Source organism: Ochlerotatus camptorhynchus, unplaced genomic scaffold (genome assembly GCF_037179485.1).
Source record: "Ochlerotatus camptorhynchus isolate MF236.1 unplaced genomic scaffold, CSIRO-AGI_Acam_v1.1 ptg000433l, whole genome shotgun sequence".
Classification (NCBI taxonomy): domain Eukaryota; kingdom Metazoa; phylum Arthropoda; class Insecta; order Diptera; family Culicidae; genus Ochlerotatus; species Ochlerotatus camptorhynchus.
This window is the reverse complement of record NW_027040919.1, coordinates 3,281,275-3,302,989: the sequence shown is the minus strand read 5'-3', so window position 1 is coordinate 3,302,989 and position 21,715 is coordinate 3,281,275. Positions and strand designations below refer to the sequence as shown.

The following is a 21,715-nucleotide window of genomic DNA, read 5'->3' as shown; positions in this document are numbered from 1 at the left end:
TACTCAACTAGGTGGAATGAAAACTCAAAAGAATAATTAAACTTTTCCCACGTAGTTGCACATAGTCAACATGAACGTGCGCGGGGTTTCGGAAATTTATTTGATTACTATTTGTCTGTTTCTCGGCGGCTTGGGCAGCGCACGGTTTCGTTGAATCTGTTTTCCCTTAAGGCTATTCTACAGATGTGTTTGTTTAGGTTTATTTTTCGCACAAAAAATACTATCAAGCAAATACACAAATGCACTTTTTTTTTATCTGCAGTAAAACTATCTTTCTATCGCTTTGAAGTTTCGCTTTGATTGTTGACGGTTTTCGTTGGGATTGGAAAGCGAAATAGTTCTCATTTATTTCAAAATAATAATAATAATAACGTATATTTAACAGCTTTTTTTCCTTACTGAATTTGTTCGGTCTTTTTCTTTCCGATGCTTTCTGGGAGAGGAGCTCACGCGGGTAATTAACAGCGCTGTTTGAGAATATCAATGAATCAGAGCGTTTTCAAACATAAGGAACGTGGGTTGGTGGATGAGGACCATTTAAACTAGATTGATAGAGAAAATAAAATATGAATTTCAATGCTTTTTGAAGAAACATTTGTTCAATGCCTTGATCAAGTTTGAATTCACTTTAAAACCTGGCTTCGTGCCGGATTTAATCGCTGCCAAACAATGCCTTTCTAGTACGTTATGTGCACAACACAGTATTTCCGGGTTTGGTTAATGTTGTCCTGAGCTCTCAATGAGGCTGCTAATGCTCATGATTTTGAGTTCTCATTAGAGTTCATGAGTCCGCTTGTGGTAGTTTTGGCTCAATTCAGAAGCTGGCCACTGCCCTGAGCTTTGGTTAGAGAGCGTACTGGTCGTGGTACATTTCGAGTATGAAAAAGTGATTGCAGTTAGATCAAAAGTGCCTGACAAAAATGCAAGTAATTCCACGGTTTACCCGTAGTTCTGATTTTAATTTTTCCTCTGTTCGGGACCTAACACCGCTGCGACCATTAATTTGATCTATTGTAGTATATCCCGTGTCCTTAGTTTAGTGCATGTCGTATTACCACCGACAAACCGACATGACACTTAATTCTGACTTTTTCCCGAAAATTGTAAACGGCTGATTTTAATGAACCCTGATCCGAACTGTCAAAACCATAGGATTTTTTGATCTATATAAAAATAATTCGGTTCGCCAGCCTCGTAGTCTGCGAAGGGTCCGCAGGTCACCTTCTACTTGGTCGATCCACCTCGCCCGCTGCGCGCTCTTCTTCTTGTTCCTGTTGGGTCGCTTTCTAGAACCTTTTTCACTGGGTCGTCGTGCGGCATTCTTACGACGTGCCCAGCCCACCGTAGTCACCCAATTTTTGCAATGTGGACGATGGATGGTTCTCCCAGCAGCTGGTGCAATTCGTGGTTCATTCGCCTCTTCCACGTTCCATCATCCATCTGCACTCCACCGTAGATGGTACAAAACCTTCCGTTGGTCCTCCACGAGCATAGTCCAGGTCTCGTGGCCGTAGAGGACCACCGGTCTAATCAGCGTCTTGTAGACAGTCAACTTCGTGCGGCAGCGAATTTTATTCGACCGCAGCGTCCTCCGGAGTCCAAAGTAGGCACGATTCCCTGCCATAATGTGTCTTTGAATTTCTGTGCTGGTATCATTTTTGGCGGTCACTCAAATACACGAAATCATCGACCACCTCGTCACCGTCAATCTGAACTCGGGGTGGGAGGCTAACCTTGGATTACTGAAAAATCCTGTTCCCCTAGTTTGAAGTAGTTGGTAGATGTTACATCCCGTAACGTACCACGAAAAGGTGATCTACCCACGTTACGGGGCTTGTGATAGTGAAGATATGATCAGAGTGTGATTCCATTATCTAAGTTTGTAAGTTCTGATAATCTGTCATTTTAGGTCCCTAAATTTCCCGGTGTACCCAGAACATATCCGGAAGTGGTCAATGCGGTCCAAAGCACTCAGTATTGTTATTGATCTTGTTATCGAAATTGGAAGTAATGTAAAGTGTTGCATGATAGTTTTATTCCTTCCATGTCAAATTTAGGTCCATGGTCCAAATACCCTGGAACTTGTTCCGGTCATATCTCCGAAATCTGTTGACCGATTGCAAAAACATTCGATAGCTTTCAATGGGACCACAATACCTATAGATTGACGTTAATTTTTTATCAAAATTGGGCCAGTTATTTCCGAGAAAATGAGCCATGATGAATAGCTATTTTTTTTAGAAACGCAGCGAAACTCAAATGTAATGTTCAAAATAACAAATTTATTAAAAACCGTATAAAAAGGGTTTTTTTTTTTCATGATTCCAAGGGGCAAGACAGCTCCTAATCATGAGCAATTTCAGAGTTGCTTTTGAAGCACCTCGAGTAACTCACATTGCTCAGTGCTGTCATTTGCTTTCTCACTTTTCGCATCACAGCAACATTTGAAGGTGCACCTTCATGCGAAGCCGAAAAGCTGCTGTCAAATAAAACAACGATAAAAGTTGAACTAGGAGACACTTAAATCATCTCAGTTTAATAACCTTCGTTCGACCCTTACCAACCGTGAACGTGAAAGGAACCTGTTGCAACCTTAAGTGAACCCCACACGGTAAGAAATATTGTCAATACTTACAAGTATTGGCGATAATATTGATGATGTGAATACAGAAATATTGTCAATACCGATGTATTGACGTCAATATAGAATGTATTGACAATACGATTATTGTCAATACAAACAGTCGTGTAGGGTACACTTTACACTTACGACGGTCGAATGCTTATCTGGTTGATGTGGTACAAAAAACCCAAATACTCAAAATCGATACTCGTCGAAGCAATCCCATCCCATCGCTTGACAAAATGCCGTTGGATGGAACTGCGAACCGAGCTCTGAATTACCACGGCGCTGTTCTGCTGACGGGGGACATACATCCTCGCTTTTCGTACTTTTGCTGGGCCCTCTGGATGGCCGTGATTCGGTCCCGTTTTTGCTATACACCATCGAGATTTTGCTGCGGCCGTCGACCGAAGTCTCCAGGAGAAAGTCGACAAAGATAATCTGTCAGCTTGATTTGTGCTTCGTCTTCCTGACGGGTTTTCACTTCGGTTTTGTCCGGTGGATCGTTAATGGGTTTGAAGTTCAAACGAAGATCGCACTCATCGGAAACAGTAACTACTTCATCGTCATCCTCCTCTTCGGCTTCGGCAGTGGCAGAAGTGTAGTGGTGCTTTTACGATTTTGGTTACCTCTGATACTTCGGAGCAGCTGAATGCTGAAGATTCGGAAACCAGCAGCAGTTCCGGTGTATTTATGTTTCCGAGAAGGACGACGAAGACGGCCAGCGGCACATCTATCGCTAGAAGCGTTGCTGCTCTTCTTTTTCTACTGCTTACAAAACGAAAACTCTGCAATTTGGACCATGTCATTTTTGAGAGATCGGTGAGATCATTCCATATTTTATATCATTTTGCGAACAATTTCAATTTATATATGACAACAAGTTGTGTGTTGGGTTCTAGACATTGCTGGTGTTAATGAAAATCGTTCGATAATGTAGACTTGATTTTTTCCTTATTTCCACTGTTGAACTCTGGTCAGCTAGCTTGAAGACACAAACTCACACACACAGATACACAGTTAAGGGGAAGTTCACGGCTCCGAAGAAATAATTACGTTTTGATTTTTGTAAAGGTATTGGAGAGAGATAACAGAAATCTAAAGACATCAAATTTTTTTCTGATTTTTAAGGAGGATTCATGTGCAAAAACATTTTCTAGTCATCATGGCATAAAGCTGGACTCAAAAAACTTGAAACAGAGACCTTTCGGTTTTGCTGAGTGCCGTCATGCACCAGATGGGCTAGTATTTTTGTATTCATTTGAACAAAGTTGATTTTGTGTGCAATGATCTTTGACAGTGTACAAAGAGTGTATCATTTTGTCATTTTTTTAAATGCATTTCAGTTTTGAGTAGAGTGAAAGAGATAGAACCAACACATTCAATTACATTTAGTGTTGCCATGTGGTACAGTCCAGTAGTAGTGGTACACTGAAAAATTGCAATAGCAGGTTCGTCACCAAAGTTTTCGAACCACTCCGTCTGTCACTTCGTTTGTGGTTGTACACACCAACTACTCATTTGTTAATAACTTTTCACTCAGTTGTTGAAATTTGTTTTTCTTTAAATTAATTGATAGATTAGGATCAAAGTTTACTATAGATATGCAAAGAGTAGGTAAATCTTAACATTTGAATCAACACTAATGAATTTTTACACTTAAAGTCCGAGATGTGAATACAAGAGATGAGCTAGCCTATGGCTAAAAATCTCTATAATAATAAAAAAAAGAGATGTGAATACAGTTTATTACTAGAATTAAAATCTATTTTTTTACCTATCTATGGACTACTTCAAAAAGAATTATGTTTCGTCAACTGTGTGCAAAGTTATTAGCAAATGAGCAGTTCGTGACCAAAACTGTGTATGCCAAGCATGTCTGTACCATCCTATGCCTAAGAGTTGCGCCAGCATAATGTGCTCATTTTCAACTTCATTTCAATTTTCATACTGCCGTACTCTAACGGAAATACACCTACCCTCTTCTAAGATCATTCTCTAGCTAATAAATTATCACACTATAGCTTCATGCAAGGTAGCATTTCCGACCAACTCCAACACACGTAAACAGAATTCACTAAGGACTGCAAATGAAATGTATGCGTCAAATGAATATTCTGCGCAGAATACGAAGTACCCATTTTGCTGCAAGTTGTATGGAAAAGTACCCATCCCTCCAAATATTGCACATTCAGTTTTCACTCGGCTATCGACAGAAGCAGGGCACTATCGATTTTTGTCACGCAATCGTCTATCTACTCGGCAGCAACCATTGTGTGGTCATCCTCATTGTTCTTCATGAGCAGTTCTTTCGGTCGATGCGTCGTCGACTTTGGAAAGCAATCGTTTCGTAATAAGTGTGGGAGTGCTGACCACGTTATGCGTCCATTGCTGCAATGGAAGCGCTCTAGCCCCCATTGGTGATACTGCCATACAATGAAACCATTGGAAGTGGCTCCCGTTCTGAAGGAGGAGGCTTATTGGGTAGTGGAAGATAAACCTTTTGATTATAGTTTTATGATATTTTGTGTAGTGAACAAGAATCCTCGGCTCTGTAAAGTTAATTCGATTGAGCCTTATCAAATAAATTAATAAACAAACAAAAAATCACATATTCACTTTAGGGGTTAAATTTTTAACGCATAAATGAGCAGATCATGAGTTAAAACCCAAGCCTTATTACATTACTAAGTGATTTTATCCAGGCCTCTATTGTAGAAAATCGTTAATAACAGAAATTGGAGGAACGATTCAGAAAAGTAATAAGTATATTTAGACCAATGTGACGTACGCCTGAATCAATTCAGAAGACATTGTCAGCTACTTTGAATGATTTAATTTTATTGTAATAGCTTCTTGTAATCGATAATGAACGATCGTCGGTCGTTGCTTGTTGTGATGTAAGGCACAGGGTGGCCTAAGAGCGACCGTTTTTGCTTACTGAGAGAAGATCGTGAGTTAAAACCCAAGCCTCTTTACATTACTGAGTTGATAGGGTCGCGTCATTTGCTTAACAGGTTTTAAAAGATCGCATCACTTTCCAATGTGAATCCAGATATAATTTACCCTTTCCACTAACAAAAACGTCCTTCCAGTGACAACCGTGGAGATGCAGAGGTATACTCGGTCTCTAGTAGCAACGGTTGTTGAAATAACAATCCTTTCCCTATCCCGATGACCTCAAAAATATGGATTCTTCGGATTGTGTACACTGAGAGTGGATTGCTAGTCCCAAGCCCCATTAATATGGTTCTTTGTGCAAATTTCGCTAAATCTGGTCAATCACGGAGTAGCCTCCACTGAAATGTATGGTCGTCAATACTCATGCTCATAAATTTTTTACGCATAAATGTATGTATTGTATTCCTGTGTAACAATTACTCATTTGTGGGTTAAAAATTGTACCCATTAGTGGATATGTGATGGGTTGGGTTTCAACCCATAAATGGGTTACTCGTTTTTAGCGTGTAGTTTCCATTTTACCCAGGCAAAAAAAAACTACTCACTCATAAGTTTTTTCTACCAAAAATTAAGTTTAATTGGCTCAACTTTAAGATTACCTCAAATACTCAAAAATAGCTTATTGGGCTGAAGTACATGGGTAAAATCTCTCGCTCCTTTTTTGATAACAATAAAGAGTGCGAGTGAGAAGCTCTACTCACAATTAAGTAAAAAGTACTAAAATTTTGGGTAGTCTCCGAGTATGTCTCTCATGAATCCTGTCCTAACCTTGTTTTTGAAAGTTTCTCTTTTCACACCCAGAGGTTGAGCCAATCACTTATAGCGAATTTGTTTATTATCCAGGTTCCAGTTCCACCTCATGCGAACCCGAGCTTGTTGCCAGTGGGAACCTCACCCCGAGCCAGGTTACAAAAACAAACGTCCACACTGACGTTTGACAGACAACAAGCAGACCCAATCTTGATATCCGATCCAGGTTGGAGCTGAATCAAAAACAAATTCTCTATTAGTTTCTGCAAAATTTTACTAGTTTTTGATGTAATTAGAGGTTGACCACATCCTCCAGGGCTGCCGGAACCTGTGTCAGGGAAATTGGGTGGTCATTGCCACTCTTTTCAATTGGTGTGGTCTATAATGACGTGTCCATAATATTCTGAAAATTTGGATATGCTGCATGACTAGTTTTTGTTTAAATTAGGGGATGGCCACTTCCTCCGAGGCTTCCGGAACCTGTTCCAGGGACAATGCATGACTTTTGTCACTTTTGTTAATTGGCATGGCCTCTGATGACATGTCCATTAGGGTGTTTCATTTTGAAAAAAGTGATGAATTTTTGATAGGCCACCCTCCAGTTCGATTCATAGCCCCAAAATATGAACCTGTGCAAAAAATGGTAAAGATTGATGAAGGTTTAGAGGTCGCGCCAATGATTTGGATTTTGTATGGAGATTTTGGTGAATTAGTATGGGAAATTATTGATTTTCGTTTACATTGCTCTAACTTTGGTTGTAGTTGTCCAAACGTTGAAAAAAAAAATATGTGGTTGTCATGACAATGATCAACAAGCCTGTTGTTGTTGCGATGAAATTGGCGTTGTTGCCTTGTACATATTCATCTGTCAATTTACCCTATTTTGCCATTTTTTCACATTTTTATAATTCTTGATACGCTGCAAAACTGAGCGTAGCAACTGTAGGCTTTTTGTTTATTGCCATAGCAATAACATACTAAATTTTTTCGACATTTGGACAAGTAGAAGCAAAGTTATAGCGATATAAGCGATTTTTTAAATTCTTCCATAGTAATTCCCATACAAATTTCAAATCATTGGCGCGACCACTAAACCTTCATCAATCTTTACCAATTTTTGCACAGGTTCATATTTTGGGGCTATGAATCGAACTGGAGGGTGGCCCATCAGAAATTCATCACTTTTTTCAGAATGAAGCACCCTAATGTCCATATGCTTATGAAAGTTTTGATATGCTGCATGACTAGTTTTTGTTGAAATTAGAGGTTGGCTACATCCTTCAAGGCTTCCGGAACCTGTTCCAGGGACATTGGGTTATTGTCACTCTTTTCAATTGGCATCTATAATGATGACCATTAAATTCGGAAAATTTCAATATACTGCATAGCTAGTTTCTGCTGAAACTAGAGAACGGCATTTTCCTCAGGGGCTTCCAGAGCCTGTTCCAAGGACATTGGGTGGCAAGTGGCATTTTTTCTCAATTGGCATGGTCTATGATGAATTGTCCATGAATTTCTGAAAAATTTTATGTGCCGCACGTCTGGTTTTACTGAAATCAGAGATCAGGCACTTCTACCGAGGCTTCCGGAACCTGATCCAGGGACATAGGGTGGCCATTGTCACGCTTGTCAATTGGTATTGTATCTAATGATATGTCCATCAAATTCTGAACATTTTGATATGTCGCATGGCTAGTTTTTGTTGAGATTAGAGGATGACCACTTTCTCTGGGGCTTCCGGAACCTGTTTCAAGGACATTGGGTGGCCATTGTCACTCTAGTCAATTAGCATGGTGTTGAACGGCATGTTCATCAATTTCTGAAATTTTTGATGATCTCACATCTGGTTCTGTTGAAATCAAAGAATGGCCACTTCCTCTGGGGCTTCCAGAACCTGGCCAAGGGACTATAGGTGGTCCATTCTGGAATTCATGTAAGCCATCTTTATTTACAGAAATTATGAGGAGTATTTCAACGAATGAATGGGAGTTCTGAGCAGAACTAAAATGGAATTTCTATGGTAATTCCATTGGAATATAAGGGGAGTACAAAGTACATGGGGGCCTCATAGCCTAGTCAGTAAATGCACAGTATTACCAAACCGGATGCGGTGGGTTCGATTCCCGGTCCTGTCGAGGGAATCTTTCGGGTTGGAAATATTCTCAATTTCCTTGGGCATAGAGTATCATTGTGCTTGCAACACAATATATAAATTCATGCAGTGATATTGGCACCGAAAGCTCTCAATTAATAACTGTGGAAGTGCATTTAGAACACTAAGTTGAGAGCACGCAATAAGCTACTATTCACTAAGGGCCCATGCATTAATTATGTCACGCTAAATCGAGCAAAAAATTACCCCCTCACCCCCCCCCCCCCTATCGTGACGTTTTTCCTATACCTAATGCATTGCTTGTCACAAAATCTTAGATCCCCCCTCGCTTTAAATGCGAATAAGAAGAAGAAGACTAAGTGCACACTGAGGAGAACTCCAAGTGATTTGTTTCAGGAGTATTTTTCGGGGAATTTCTAGAATCATTAATAATATGAAGAGGATTTCAGAGTGAATTCAGAAAGTGTTCTGCAGAAGATTTCCAAGATTATTATGGAGGAAATTCGAGATCCTGGACCCAGAAATAGAAAAAAAAACAGAAATTCTGAGGCAAATATTTTTTTAAGATTTCATGCTTAGAAAATTATATGATCCTGAATGTAGATAAATCTTCAAGGTTCAGGGTGTTTTATTCCAAATTAAATATTCCGGACATGGAGCGGGAGATAAAGGAGAAGATTAGGTAACGTGAGAAGTTTTTAAGTTCCACAACTAGCACAAGTATTAGAAATGCCAAACTTCGAAATTTAAGGTTGCGAACTTGAAATTGATCAAATGGTCTTCATCTTGGTGGGGATTATTTTGTGTATAAAATGCAAAATGATTACCGTGGACCCCCATTAATTTGAACCACGTGTCATGCATATTAACGAGGTTCATTTTTAATTTGAACTTCTAGTAACTCTATGTCCATAAGAAAAGCGAGTGTATGGTAGCTTTATTCGCTGTTTTATTTTAATTATGCGTTCGGCTACGAATCGTTCCATTTAATTTTACTCCATTCCATGTGCTAATGGGGCCCATGGTATTAGCACAGACAAACAGACATAACTCTTAGAAGAAAATTTTTCAAAAAATATCGTCAAGCGTATTTTGCATGCGCATTAGCACCATCTATCATCCATATTCCCAAGCAATGTTTTGCAACCGGAGCATCCCTCTTGCATGCAATTTTTTCACTTGTTGCTTTTCCCTCGTTCTGTCAACGCGTCAGCTTTGTTGAATAAAAACAAAACAGATGGAAGTCAGTGATGTCGGTTCTATAGAATTGATTGAATTCTGCAGAAATACGGATCCGTAGGAAAAATTCTCAGAAGCTAAGACTTGTTTTAGGGATTTGTTTTGTTTGCTTTGTATGCTTTTTATTTTGCTGGCAACAAGTTTTTAAACAAGGTAATGCATCACTTATTAGTGCCCTTTCTACCACCACTCATCACTTCAATCTGTACACAGAAGAAAAAATAATATGTATCAGTCAATGATATTGATGGTGAAGTATTGAACATCAATAACTGGTAAAAATTGATAGAATATAATAGTCATCAACATGATTTGTTCTCGAATATTAGGAACGGAATGACTAATGTGCAGCAGTTTTGATGTAATATTCAACAACTTTTTTTCTGCATTCGCGAGATGTGGCATGTGTCTCCAGTGGGATGCCTTGACCACTTATCATTTTCAAGAGCTGACATCTACTAACTAGACGTGAAAAAGAACTGGCATCACTGATAAGCTCGAAATGTGGTGGCTTGCTCAATGCTTCAGTGGTGCCACCATGACAAATGCAAGCACATTCCCAACTAAAAGATTAGTTGCGATGAATGTGATTGTGAGTGTTATGTCTGTTTGTCTGTAGTATTAGGTTTGTATAAGGGCCCAGCTTGCACCAACTTGAACTTGCCCGTACTTCATCGGTTTACGTGATTTATGAACAGCCCTTAGGCCCGCAAAATTATAAAAGTAAGCTTGAAAGAATGACTATGTGAGCCATTCCAATCAACCTAGAACGATAGTACTGACCGGATTTAACTCGAAGTTTTGTAAATCTGATCGGTTTTGGAGCTACCTTCAAAGGCATGAAGACCTTAGCAGTTGTGAAATCTTCCATCATTTTTCTCAATCGATGGTCATCAGAACCCAGTCCCAAAGTTCTTTGAAGACCACTAAACATACCCTAGAACAAACTCGGCTCCAGTTCCAAAAGTACCCGGATACATTTATTCGCAAACCGATTCATCCAAGGCACTCAACCGTGTAGTGATAAACAATTTTATTTAAAAAAAATATAATTCAAACTTAATGAATCTACAGAACCAATTGTCTTCAAAGGCATATCTAAGCAACCTTCAGGATAATTATTATTGAAATAGCTAAAACTCATCTGACCCTCTATCCAAGTTCGGCTCTCACTTGTTTTAGGGTGTAAGACCATTAGGCAGAGTAACATTAAGTCGAATGCCACTAGGCATAATTTCATAAGGCCGGAGGCCATTATGCCGAAGACCATTAATCCGAATGGATGATTAGGCCAAAAGTCATTAAGTCGAATGGGTCGAAAATATAAAAGTGATAGATTTTGCTCAGAAGGTACAACACATTGGAACAGTTTGAAATTTTGCAGATCTCTATCCGAACTGTCTTGTGGGCTTTGTGATGGTGCCGTTATCGGCGTTACCCGTCGTTCAGACATATTGTGAGTGCCATGAAGTGAGAGTTCGATCCCCACTCCAGTCGGTGGAACTTTTTACAACCCGCAAATTTCCCATCTGGTCTACTGGGTGTTGTGTGTTGTCCATTGTCTAGTGTTAAGTGTTCGGTATGTGCAACCTCTGGTTGAAGACGGTGTCAAATGTCTTGAACTTTTAATCATATCCAGCTTCAGAATTCTTATCATTTTAAGAAGAGTAAAACACTCGATTCGAATAATAAGGCAACAAGAACTATTCAAGATTAAAATTTTCTAGATATGGAAACAAAATGAAAACCAGGCGTATACAAACAATTCCACCTGAAGGATTTAAGCCTATGAATTTTGCATGGCTAACTACTCCTCATGTTTAAATGAGCCGTTGCTCCAGCATAATGTTGTCTTCTTTTTGCTGCTACCGAACAATACGGAAGCCCGTTTATGAAATGGGAACATTTATTAAAATTTTGGCCTAAAGACCCATTCGGTCCCTTGATATTCAGCCCAATCGCGTTTGACCTAATGACATTCACCCTAACGGCATTTGGCCTAATGACATTCGGCCTAATGACATTCGGCCTAATGGTATTCGGCCTAATGGCATTCGGCCTAATACCATTCGGCTTAATGGCATTCGGCCTAATGGAATTTGGCCTAATGGCGTTTGACCTAATGGCGTTCAATCTAGTGGCATTTGGCCTAGAGGCATTTGGTCTAGAGGCATTTGGCCTAGAGGCATTTGGCCTAGAGGCATTTGGCCTAGAGGCATTTGGCCTAGAGGCATTTGGCCTAGTGGCATTCGACCTAATGACCCATCACCCTTCTTAATATGCCTCAGACGGTTAGGTTAGGTTACTTTATTAAAGAGACTTTCAGCTGTTGGCTGGTTCGTCTCTATATGCCTCAGAGCAGGTTCAGATCCAGACACATTGACGTCATCTGAAATCTCCCAATCCTATCCATTAACTATGGCTCCAATCTGTATCCAATTGAAGTCTAGTAAACTTTCCGTGTAATCATAAGAACTTGATAGACCATTTGGGAGACCTTCTGGAATTCTAGAACAAGCAAACATAATGTCAAGACATTTCAACCAATAAGATAAATCTAACAGGTTTGTAATGGTGCGTTTGTAGAGTTTGAAAAATAATCTTGGATTTTAGGTGAGATCAGTGTTGGAAAAATATCCAAAAATCTAATCTCACTAATATTCAAGATCACACTGATTTTCGTAGACTAAAATCAACAAGCAAGAAACTGTGCATGATATTACCAGCCACGATATCGCAGCTACGAATATCAAGCTAACAAAAATCACCAGCTACAATTCTAACCAAAGCGTGGTGAGTTTGAGGTGCGTGATTGTTGCTTTATATCCGTACGCAACCCGGAACTACCGTCACCGCTGGCAGCAGTAGCTTCGTTTCCGCCACCGGTGAAGAGTAAAGAGAGATAGCAAACTTTAATTTCTCTTTCCAAGAAAACGATGTGCAACGGAATCACGAGTCAACCCTCAGCTTGATGTTTGCATGATGTGAATAGTCTCGTAAGGAGGTTGTAAAATCTATATCAAGCGTGATATTTCTTTTCAATATCACGTGAGAGCGTGTGAGAGCGAAAACATATAGTTTGATTGATGATTTTGCTAACACTGGGCGAGATATTTTCTTTGAAAAGAACTTTGTAACAAATACAGAGAACCATCCTAAGTCCTGGGCCGGATGGATTAAACCACACATTATCTGAACCAATTTTCCCTGAACGTGTCCAGAAACCGGTCCTAATGTTGAAGTTCCATGTTTCCTTATCACAAAGGGCACTAAATCTGCATCCTGAAACCCTCAGACCTACTCTACAAATCCTTCAGACCATCTTGAGCCTTTTAATGCGATAGTAAAGTGCTTCGAACCAACCCCTTGAAGACTCTTGACGTGCCATAATGATTATTTTTCTTCTTCTTCTTCTTCTTCTTCTTCTTCTTCTTCTTCTTCTTCTTCTTCTTCTTCTTCTTCTTGGAAATATCTTTGCATTAAATGTCAAGCTTCATCAACAACTTTACCTTTTATCACGGTGGGTCCAGAAGTGTTTTTTTAAGATAAAATAAGAAATATAATATCAGGCATAACATTTGATAACGGCACAAAAGCATTTGTAAACAAATTTTCTAAGGCCCTTTACACGCGAAGCAAAGTACGCTCACGCAAACCAACAATATCATCGGATAGGGGGAACTATTACCTTTCCGAAAGTGGAATTGGTTTGCGTGGGTGTACTTTGGTTCGCGTGTAAAGGGCCTTAGAAAGTTTGTTTACAAATGCTATTTAAAATATTGTTCAAACTTTACACAACGTTGAATTTCCCGCCAATTGAACATTGGACCCGCACCTTTCCTATTAATATTCGAATAAATTGCCGCCCACCAACCACCAACCTGATCCGATAAACATCCCACGTTCGCCGATCTCCCTCAAGCTAACCTTACCGTTTAAAACGAAAAACTCAAACACATATATCAAAATCTTTGGGGGTCACTTTGTTTCCTATCATCTATAAATCTCACTATTCTACACGGCAAATTAATGAAAACAAAACTCCTATTCACACTACCCTACAGGTTCGACAAAAATACTACAAATCGAAAAAACAAATGTCAATGTTAGTTCTCAATATACATACAGGTTACAGTCAGTTGCGTTCGACTCGCCTCCCGTTCTACTCCTCTCCCAGAATTTGTACACTCCGCACCGGTTTCTTACTGTAGCTTGGCGTAGCGGACGTCGTCTGTGGCCTCGGGACCGATCCGGCTGGAATCAAATTCCCGTTGAATCCCTGTGATGCCGGTTCCGGTTGAATCGCCAACATCAGCATCCGGTAGAGCAGTTCTTCCCGTACATCCGGGGGAATAAGCTCCGGTTGAATGTGGCCTGCGGCTCCGGACGTTCCCTGGAAGTCGGGATCGATCCGTGGGTTGTACTGCCGCCGTCGTTGTCCGTAGGCTCCTTGCAGCTCCTGAGGTTGCTGGTAGTCGGCGGTGGAAGTTTGTTGACCTGCACCGGAGTACTGCCGGTTGCTGTTCGAGGGACTGTAGAGGGGGTTTTGATAGCGTGGATCGAAATAGCCTGCTCCGGTCGGGGCTGCATTGTAGAATGGAGGTCGGGGAATCTGTGCCGGGTAACCACCAGCTCCGGCAAATTGTCCTGGAATGAAGGGTGGTGCGTAGGAGGATGGGCCACCGTAGTAGGGATTGGAATAACCTCCGAATCGGAAGGCTTGCTGTTGTTGAACCTGTTGGTGTCGGAAGATGAGTATTTGTAGGATTCGTTCAAAGTCACGGGTTGTTAGAGGACGGTCAGGGAAGTCGTAGTACGGGTTGACAGGGTTTTGGTACTGGTTTCGATAGGGGTTATAGGAGTATGGTACAGGGTAAGACTGCTGTGGATAACTGTGACCGTTTTGTACGTTGTTAACGGGAGCCTCCTGTTGAGTTTGGGTGTACGGAGCAGGTGGAGGACCCTGTGGTCGACGTTGTTGCCGGTATGCTACGTTGTTGATTTCGTCTTCTGCTGGATAGTTTTCCGGAGCAATTTGATGTCCTCGACCGGGGATTTGCGTTGGCTCTCGTAGATATTGTTGCTGCTGGTCAGGTATTGGGAAGGCTCGACCTTGTGATGGGATTCCTAGTGGCACGCGGTATCTTTCAGCTCGATCTTGAGCCGGTGAGTAGCGATATCCCTCCCGAGGTCGGAATTCAATCGGTCGCTGCCGGTAGACTCTTCGTTCGTCTTCAGCAGCTTCCGTGACCTCTCGGTTTGAGTTTGCGGGAATTTGAACTACGGATACTGGCATTTCGGTGACATAGCTAGTTTCTGACGATGGCTCCGTAGCTGGCTCGTACATAACTGGAGCTGGCTCATGCTTGCGAGGGGGTTTGGCGTAGACTCGTTCTGTGGTGGTAGAAGGCCGTTCGCTGGTGATTAGGCTCTGAATTTGAGCCGCTCTTTGGCGAGCTGCCAGCACTGCAGCAGGAATTCTGGGATTTGGAGTAGTCGAGTAGATTGGTCTCAGCCCGGGTGGAGTTGCCGAGAATAGACTGGCAATCTCTTCGCCAGCTGATTGGCCATATACAACCTGCTGTTGTGCTTCAAACTCTTCTTCGGAGTCTTGTGGCAACTGTCGTCGTAGGAAATTTCCCCGAACTGGCTTCTTTTCCGGTTCCTTCTGCCTTAACGGAGAAGCCTTCGGGTAGATCTTGGATATGTGTTCACTCTCCAGTTTGTCAGGCCTTGCCAGCTGTTCGATTGTTTTCGCTGAATATGGCAGCGGTGTTGGGCGAATGATCAACAGAGGTTTCGATGTGTGCACCGAAGTGCTATGACTGGAAGCGGTCGTTGGTTCGTACGAACTGGTAGTATCTACCATTCTCGATGTAGGTTTTTCCGTCGTTGAAGTCATGTGTGGTCGCTTTCTTGGAATTGTCTGGATCACGCTCGTTCGTTGTGGAGCAGAAGTGCTGGAATGATAGGATGGAGGTCTTCTCGTCGTTGGTGCACCAATGTGACTCCGATTGAACTTAGGTGGAATATGGACCACATCTTCTGTTACCTGAGGAGGGGTCGCACTTTTGATCCCAGTATTGTTATGTGTATTGTACGAAACCCTCTGAATCGCTCCATTTTCATCAATGAACCCATAGGTCCCCTTGACATTGCCCAGCACATCTCGACTCTCAATCTTGAAGGTGCCATCGTCCGCCTCGTAGCCCACCGTGTACGAGCCGTCGTTGTTGAACTTCCTGATCTGCTTGATAATCTCCAGCTTTTTTGGATCTTTTGTTTCTGCCTCGACCAGGTCGGATTTTTCGCTGACCGTCGCTTCGCCACCCAGCCCGGTCATCATATCGGCCGCGATGGTCGTCTGTGTCGATTCCAGCATGGCGTCCGTCGTTGTGATGGTTATCGCTGTCACTGCACCCGGTTCGAACCCTGTTCCTGCCGCTAGCATCAAGAAGATGATCAACCGGGTTGATATCTGATGGAAGGGAAAAAAAAGAAAGGAGAAGAATTACAAGCAGATATATTGAAAGAGCATGCACGGGAGACCTAGGAAACGGGCTTCGAGGATGTACGATAAGTGGCGTCACCCGTCGTTCAGGCGTAATTGTATGCGAAGTGAGGGTTCGGCTCCCGCTTTAGTCGGTAGAACTGTTAGTAAAAAATTGAATTCCCCTACTGGTCTACTGAGTGTTGTGTGCTGTCCGTTGTCTAGTGTTGGGAGTTTGGTCTGTTTAACCCTCCGTTACTCGCGCCAACTTTTGTAACACGAGTACTCGCGCGTTGTACTTTGTACAACAGTGTGAGTTTTCCATTGCCATTTTGCAGCCGAACTACCAATCGATATGAAACCAACTTGTTTTTAACTAAACAAGCTAAACTTTTATCACAGTTTACCCCCAAACAATGCGGATAATAGTGAAAATAGGAATGGAAACCGCGTAAACGGTGTCCGTACTACGTGGAATTTGACTTAATTGCTTACAACATGGAAAATCTCGAGATCCTGACCAGATAGAAAATTATTGTCTTGAGCAAAATTGTTCTAAAGATCATAAACTTTTTGCTGGTGGAGAGTAGTTGAGAAAATTATCACTACGTGGTGCAAGTATATACGTGCAATTTTCGCATATACAATAGCTCGAGTTCCCAACCAGATAAATAGGTACTGTCTTCGGCATAGTTGTTCAAGAGGTCAAGGTGTTTTTGCAGGTGGACAGTAATTCAGAATTTTCTCACTACGCGGCGCTAGTGTACACGTAAAATTCTCATATTTAATATCTCTAGATTCTGACTAGATAGAAAGTTACTGTCTTGGGCAAAGCTGTTCAGGAGATCATAAACTTTTTGATGGTGAACAGTAGGTCAGAATCTTCTCACTAGGTAGCGCTAGTACACACGTGAAATTCTCGCATTTGGTTTGTATCGAGATCCTGACCAGATAGAAAGTTACTGTCTTCGACAAAGTTGTTCAGGAGGTCAAAGTCTATTGCTTGGAGTACAAAAGTTGAGAATTTCCTAAGCGGCGCTAGTATACACGTGAAATATTCACATATAAAATATAACGAGATCTTGACCAAATAGAATATTACTGTCTTGGGCAAAGTTGTTCAGGGGGCCACGGCCTTTTGGCTGGTGTACAGAAATTCAATTTTTTTCACATCATTGTATTTGCGCTGTTATACACGTGCAATTCTCGCATTAGATATATTTCGATACCTGCTAAACTGTCATCGGCAAAGTTGTCCAGGAGATCAAAACTTTTTCGTTGGTCAACAGTACAGAATTTTCTCACTACGCGGTGCTAAGATATACGTGAATTCTTCGCATATATAATATCTCGAGTTCCTGAACAGCTAGAAATTTACTGTTCTTGGAAAAGCTGTTAAGGATATAAAGATCTTTTGGCTGATGAAAAGTAGTTCAGAAATTTCTCAAAACTTGGCGGGCGATTCTCCCATATCAAATATCATATAATAAAAATACAATTTACATCAGCCTAAGTTGGATAAGACAAATAAATTCTGGATTTCTTTTACTGGTGAAGATTTTCATGCAGATTTGTGGACCCATAAATTGGGGTGAGTCGTTCCACTTGTATACCTCTGATAAATTAGTGGTGACACGTATCTCAGATGGAAAACATTATCTTAAAAGATCAATATCGCTGAAACTTCCACCAAATGAATATTTAGAGTCTCCCTTTCGTTTTAGGCTAATTTCAAAGTGTCTTATCGAGGGGTCTAGAACAAAAAAAAATCCCTGTATTTACGTGTGCACGGACAACGAGACTAACTCAAAGAGGGAGGCAATTTTGCTTAGTTGAATGGAGAAATTTATAAAATCGTACACTCCCGATTATATGTTTAAGGACACCCCCAAAAAACATGTTCATATCTTTGTCATTTTACGTCCAATTTTCGTTTTTTAGAACATTTGAAAGATTTTGAATGGAAACACGAAGTAGCAAATTGGTCAATATTATTTTCAAAAAATGAGAGAGATTTTAACAAAACACATTTGCATGTATTATGTAAGTACTTAAGCTTATGATCGGGAGAGTAGGTTACTCAGCGCTGTGTGCACTACGATTTTTGGAAATTTCTCCAGACAACTGAGTAAAACAATGTCACGACTGAGATAGTCCTATGGCTCGACTGGCTAACTCGTGTGTATATATTTTATACATTTTACATTACATTACGCATTTTAGACGAACTGAGTAGATTCTTCTCATTTAGATTTAGGATAAGTGTGTGTAACCACAAATTCGACATCACACTCCTAGCAGCGTAGGAATAACGGTATTATGAAAGAGATGATAATTTCATATTATCAGGCCTTTTCTTTATGACTTTGGATGTACTTACAAACTTAGATTTTTGCCGAGATGGGCACCACCGAGCAGCTCGGTATATCTTTTGCTGGATCTCAACGAAAAATTTGCCACGTGGTGAGAAAATTCTTAACTACTGTCTGCCAGCCAAAAAGTCTTGACCTCCTAAACAACTTTGCCGAAGACAGCAACTTTCTAGCTGATCAAGATCTCGAGCTGAATATACAAGAAATGCACGTATATACTAGCGCCGCATAGTGAGAAAACTCTGAACTATTGTCACCCAACAAAAAGATCTTGACTTCCTGAAAAACTATGCCGAATACATTTACTTTCTATCTGGATCTAGTGTCATATGTAGCTAAAATCATTTACGCCACTGTGAGAATTGAAATTTGTAAATTTGCTAAATTTGCCGATAAGACAGAAAAATGCATATCATACAATTGCACTCACGTCAGTAGCGTCCACTTCTACCATAGCCTTGCCAAACAGAATTATTAATTTACCTTTCCTACACCCAGAACAGCGAACCCGAATGCGCGGATCATGTTACATCTTTCAATACGCTAATAGCCTAGCAAGCACATTGACATCAATGAAACAAACATAGAATTGTCACACCGTTATAGGCATCTCACTTTGCCTACAGTAATTAAATATAAATCACACCATGCCAATGCAACAAATTGTAAAATTTATTATGACAATAACTCCGTTTATAAACCCAAGCAGTTGATTAAAAAAGCCAGATACTTTCGATCAAAGAATCACTTTGGATTGCGATCCTCTCCTGCCCAACTTGGGATACACAGGTTTGGACACCGCTAAAAGGAAAAGAAATTCTTCGAGGTTCTGCGATCCTCTTCTGCCCACTGGGATAAACAGATGAGGACACCGCATCCATTCCTTGATTATGCCGCGAGCCTACTTGTAAAAAGGCATAATACTAGAGATATTTTATAGGTGAGAATTTCACATGTATAGTAGCGGCGCGAAGTGAGAAAACTCTGAACTACTGTTCACCTGCGAAAAGGCCTTGATCTCCTGAAAAACTATGTCAAAGACAGTACCTTTCTATCTGGTTGGGAACTCGAGATACTTTACATGAGAATTTCACGTGTATACTAGCGTCGTGTAGTGAGAAAATTCTGAACTATTGAGCACCAAACAATAGACTTTGACCTCCTGAACAACTTTGTCCAAGACAGTAACTATCTATCTGGCCAGGATCTCGATATAATCCATGTTGCAATCAATTAAGTCAAATCCCATGTAGTGGTCAAAGTTTACGCGGTTTCCATTTACATTTTCCCTATTATCCGCGTTTTTTAGGTGTATACTGCAATCAAAGTTTAGCTTGTTTAGATCAAAACAAGTTTTTTGAGGAATACTGGTTGGTTTCAGATCGATTGGTAACTCAGCAACAAAATGGCAATGGAAAACTCATGCGTGTTGTACAAAGTACAACAGCGCGAGTAACGGAGGGTTAAGAGGTTTTTTTTATTTGTTAATTACTTTATTTGTACAGGCTCAATCGAATAAATTTAACAGGGCCAAATTATCATTTCCGTTATACATTATTAGTGCCCTAAATCTAAAGTTAAAAGAATTCAAAAGAATAATTTGAAGTAATTTGAAGTATGATTTATGATTAAACATGTACTTAATCCTATTCAAAGTTATATCAGCTCTGTAATTGTGCAATTACTACAGAAACAAAAAAACACATACACGCAAACACAGCGTACACACTAAACACAGGCGTAAGCGTTGTCATGATAAACTTCGTAGATTGGATACTAGCGACACTCACGTCTCTTCTGAAATTCTCAGTTAGACTACTTTCAGAAATAATGCTGGGGAGTAAACATTGGTTCCAATCTAAACAAGAGTAATAGAAGCATGACTGTCGCTATTCCCGGCCACGCCCATCCCAAGTAACAATTAGGGTTTTATGGGGGTTTTGTAGACTATGAATTAGACTTGTAGCATGCTTTAAAACCGTGATAAACCTTGCAATGTTTCGTGGGATCTTTACCATAACTAGGGATAGGGAAGGAAATGTTGATGTAGTACTTACTTAACGAGAGGCCACCGACTTAGCAACACCTTCATAAGCGCTACGGAGTTGAAGGGTTGGGTAGGGTATTCGGTTAGGATTCACCTCAAGTTGGCGATGCAAAGTATATATTGTTTATTTAATCTCTCGATAGCCTATCGAAAGGCTATCGAAAGAACATATTCATTTTGTTTAGTGATCATGAATTTTAAGAGTCATGACGCAGAGCTTGGGATTAAACCCATGATTTTCTGCTCAGTAAGCAAAAACGATCCATCCAGGGTCATTGAGCATCTCATAATCCACAGCGCTTCGCGTCAAAGTACAAATATATGGATGAACTCTTTATTATTGAATAGCTAGTATTTATGATAATTACATGAAAGAAATAAAATATAAACTACAAACAAAACGTGACTACTAAAATCTCAAAAAGATATTCTCACAAATATATTTCACGCAACCAGGAATCTCAGACAGACGCTATAATGATACTCTGCACATGTTAGACACAAGAAGAGGCTAAAAATCAAGCGCACAAAACCCGCCAAATCCACTTGCAGTCACAATCAACGATTCTACGAATCGCGAGCGCTCACGAATCATAAAACCGCTGACTGCGACACTCTGAAAGCGAAACTGACAGGCTCTATGCCCTCCAATCTCCTCCCGCACCCAACAACACAAATCCCCACTACAACATCAAACGAATTCAAAACTCCGAAAATCACTCATCTACATCAAGTGAGTGGAAGCAATCCTGCATGCAAACCATTCTTCATGATACACTTTTTCTGCCTATCTTTCTATTAGGCCTGTGAACATGCGTTAGCTTCGAAACTTCTAACCAAACTGGGAAAATTTTCAGATCGAAAAAAAAAAAAAAAAAAAAAACATTAATTGATTATTTTACGCAAAAACGAGCAAGTAATGGGGGGCGACCCCGGCGTAGTGGTTAACATCCTTACCTCTCACGCCAAAGTCACGAGTTCAAATCTCACCCCCGGACAAGTCACGAATGACCCAAGAGTGTTAAAGTGACTATAATTTCCTTTTAATTCCGTTATAATTGCTTATCTTTTGACAGATACGCGTATTCCGTCTACTACTTGCAGACTTCATCAGTGCCAA

General features: G+C 40.6%; 1 protein-coding gene across 1 annotated transcript in view; it reads right to left on the bottom strand.

Annotated features, from left to right (window-relative positions):
• Positions 1–13,848: 13,848 nt before the first annotated feature.
• The window catches only part of LOC135711483 (uncharacterized), a 47,700-nt gene continuing 39,833 nt past the window's right edge, over positions 13,849–21,715 (bottom strand). The window contains exon 2 of the mRNA XM_065234337.1: positions 13,849–16,164. Within this exon, the coding sequence (XP_065090409.1) occupies positions 13,849–16,164 (2,316 nt within the window). The remainder of the gene's footprint in view (positions 16,165–21,715) is intronic.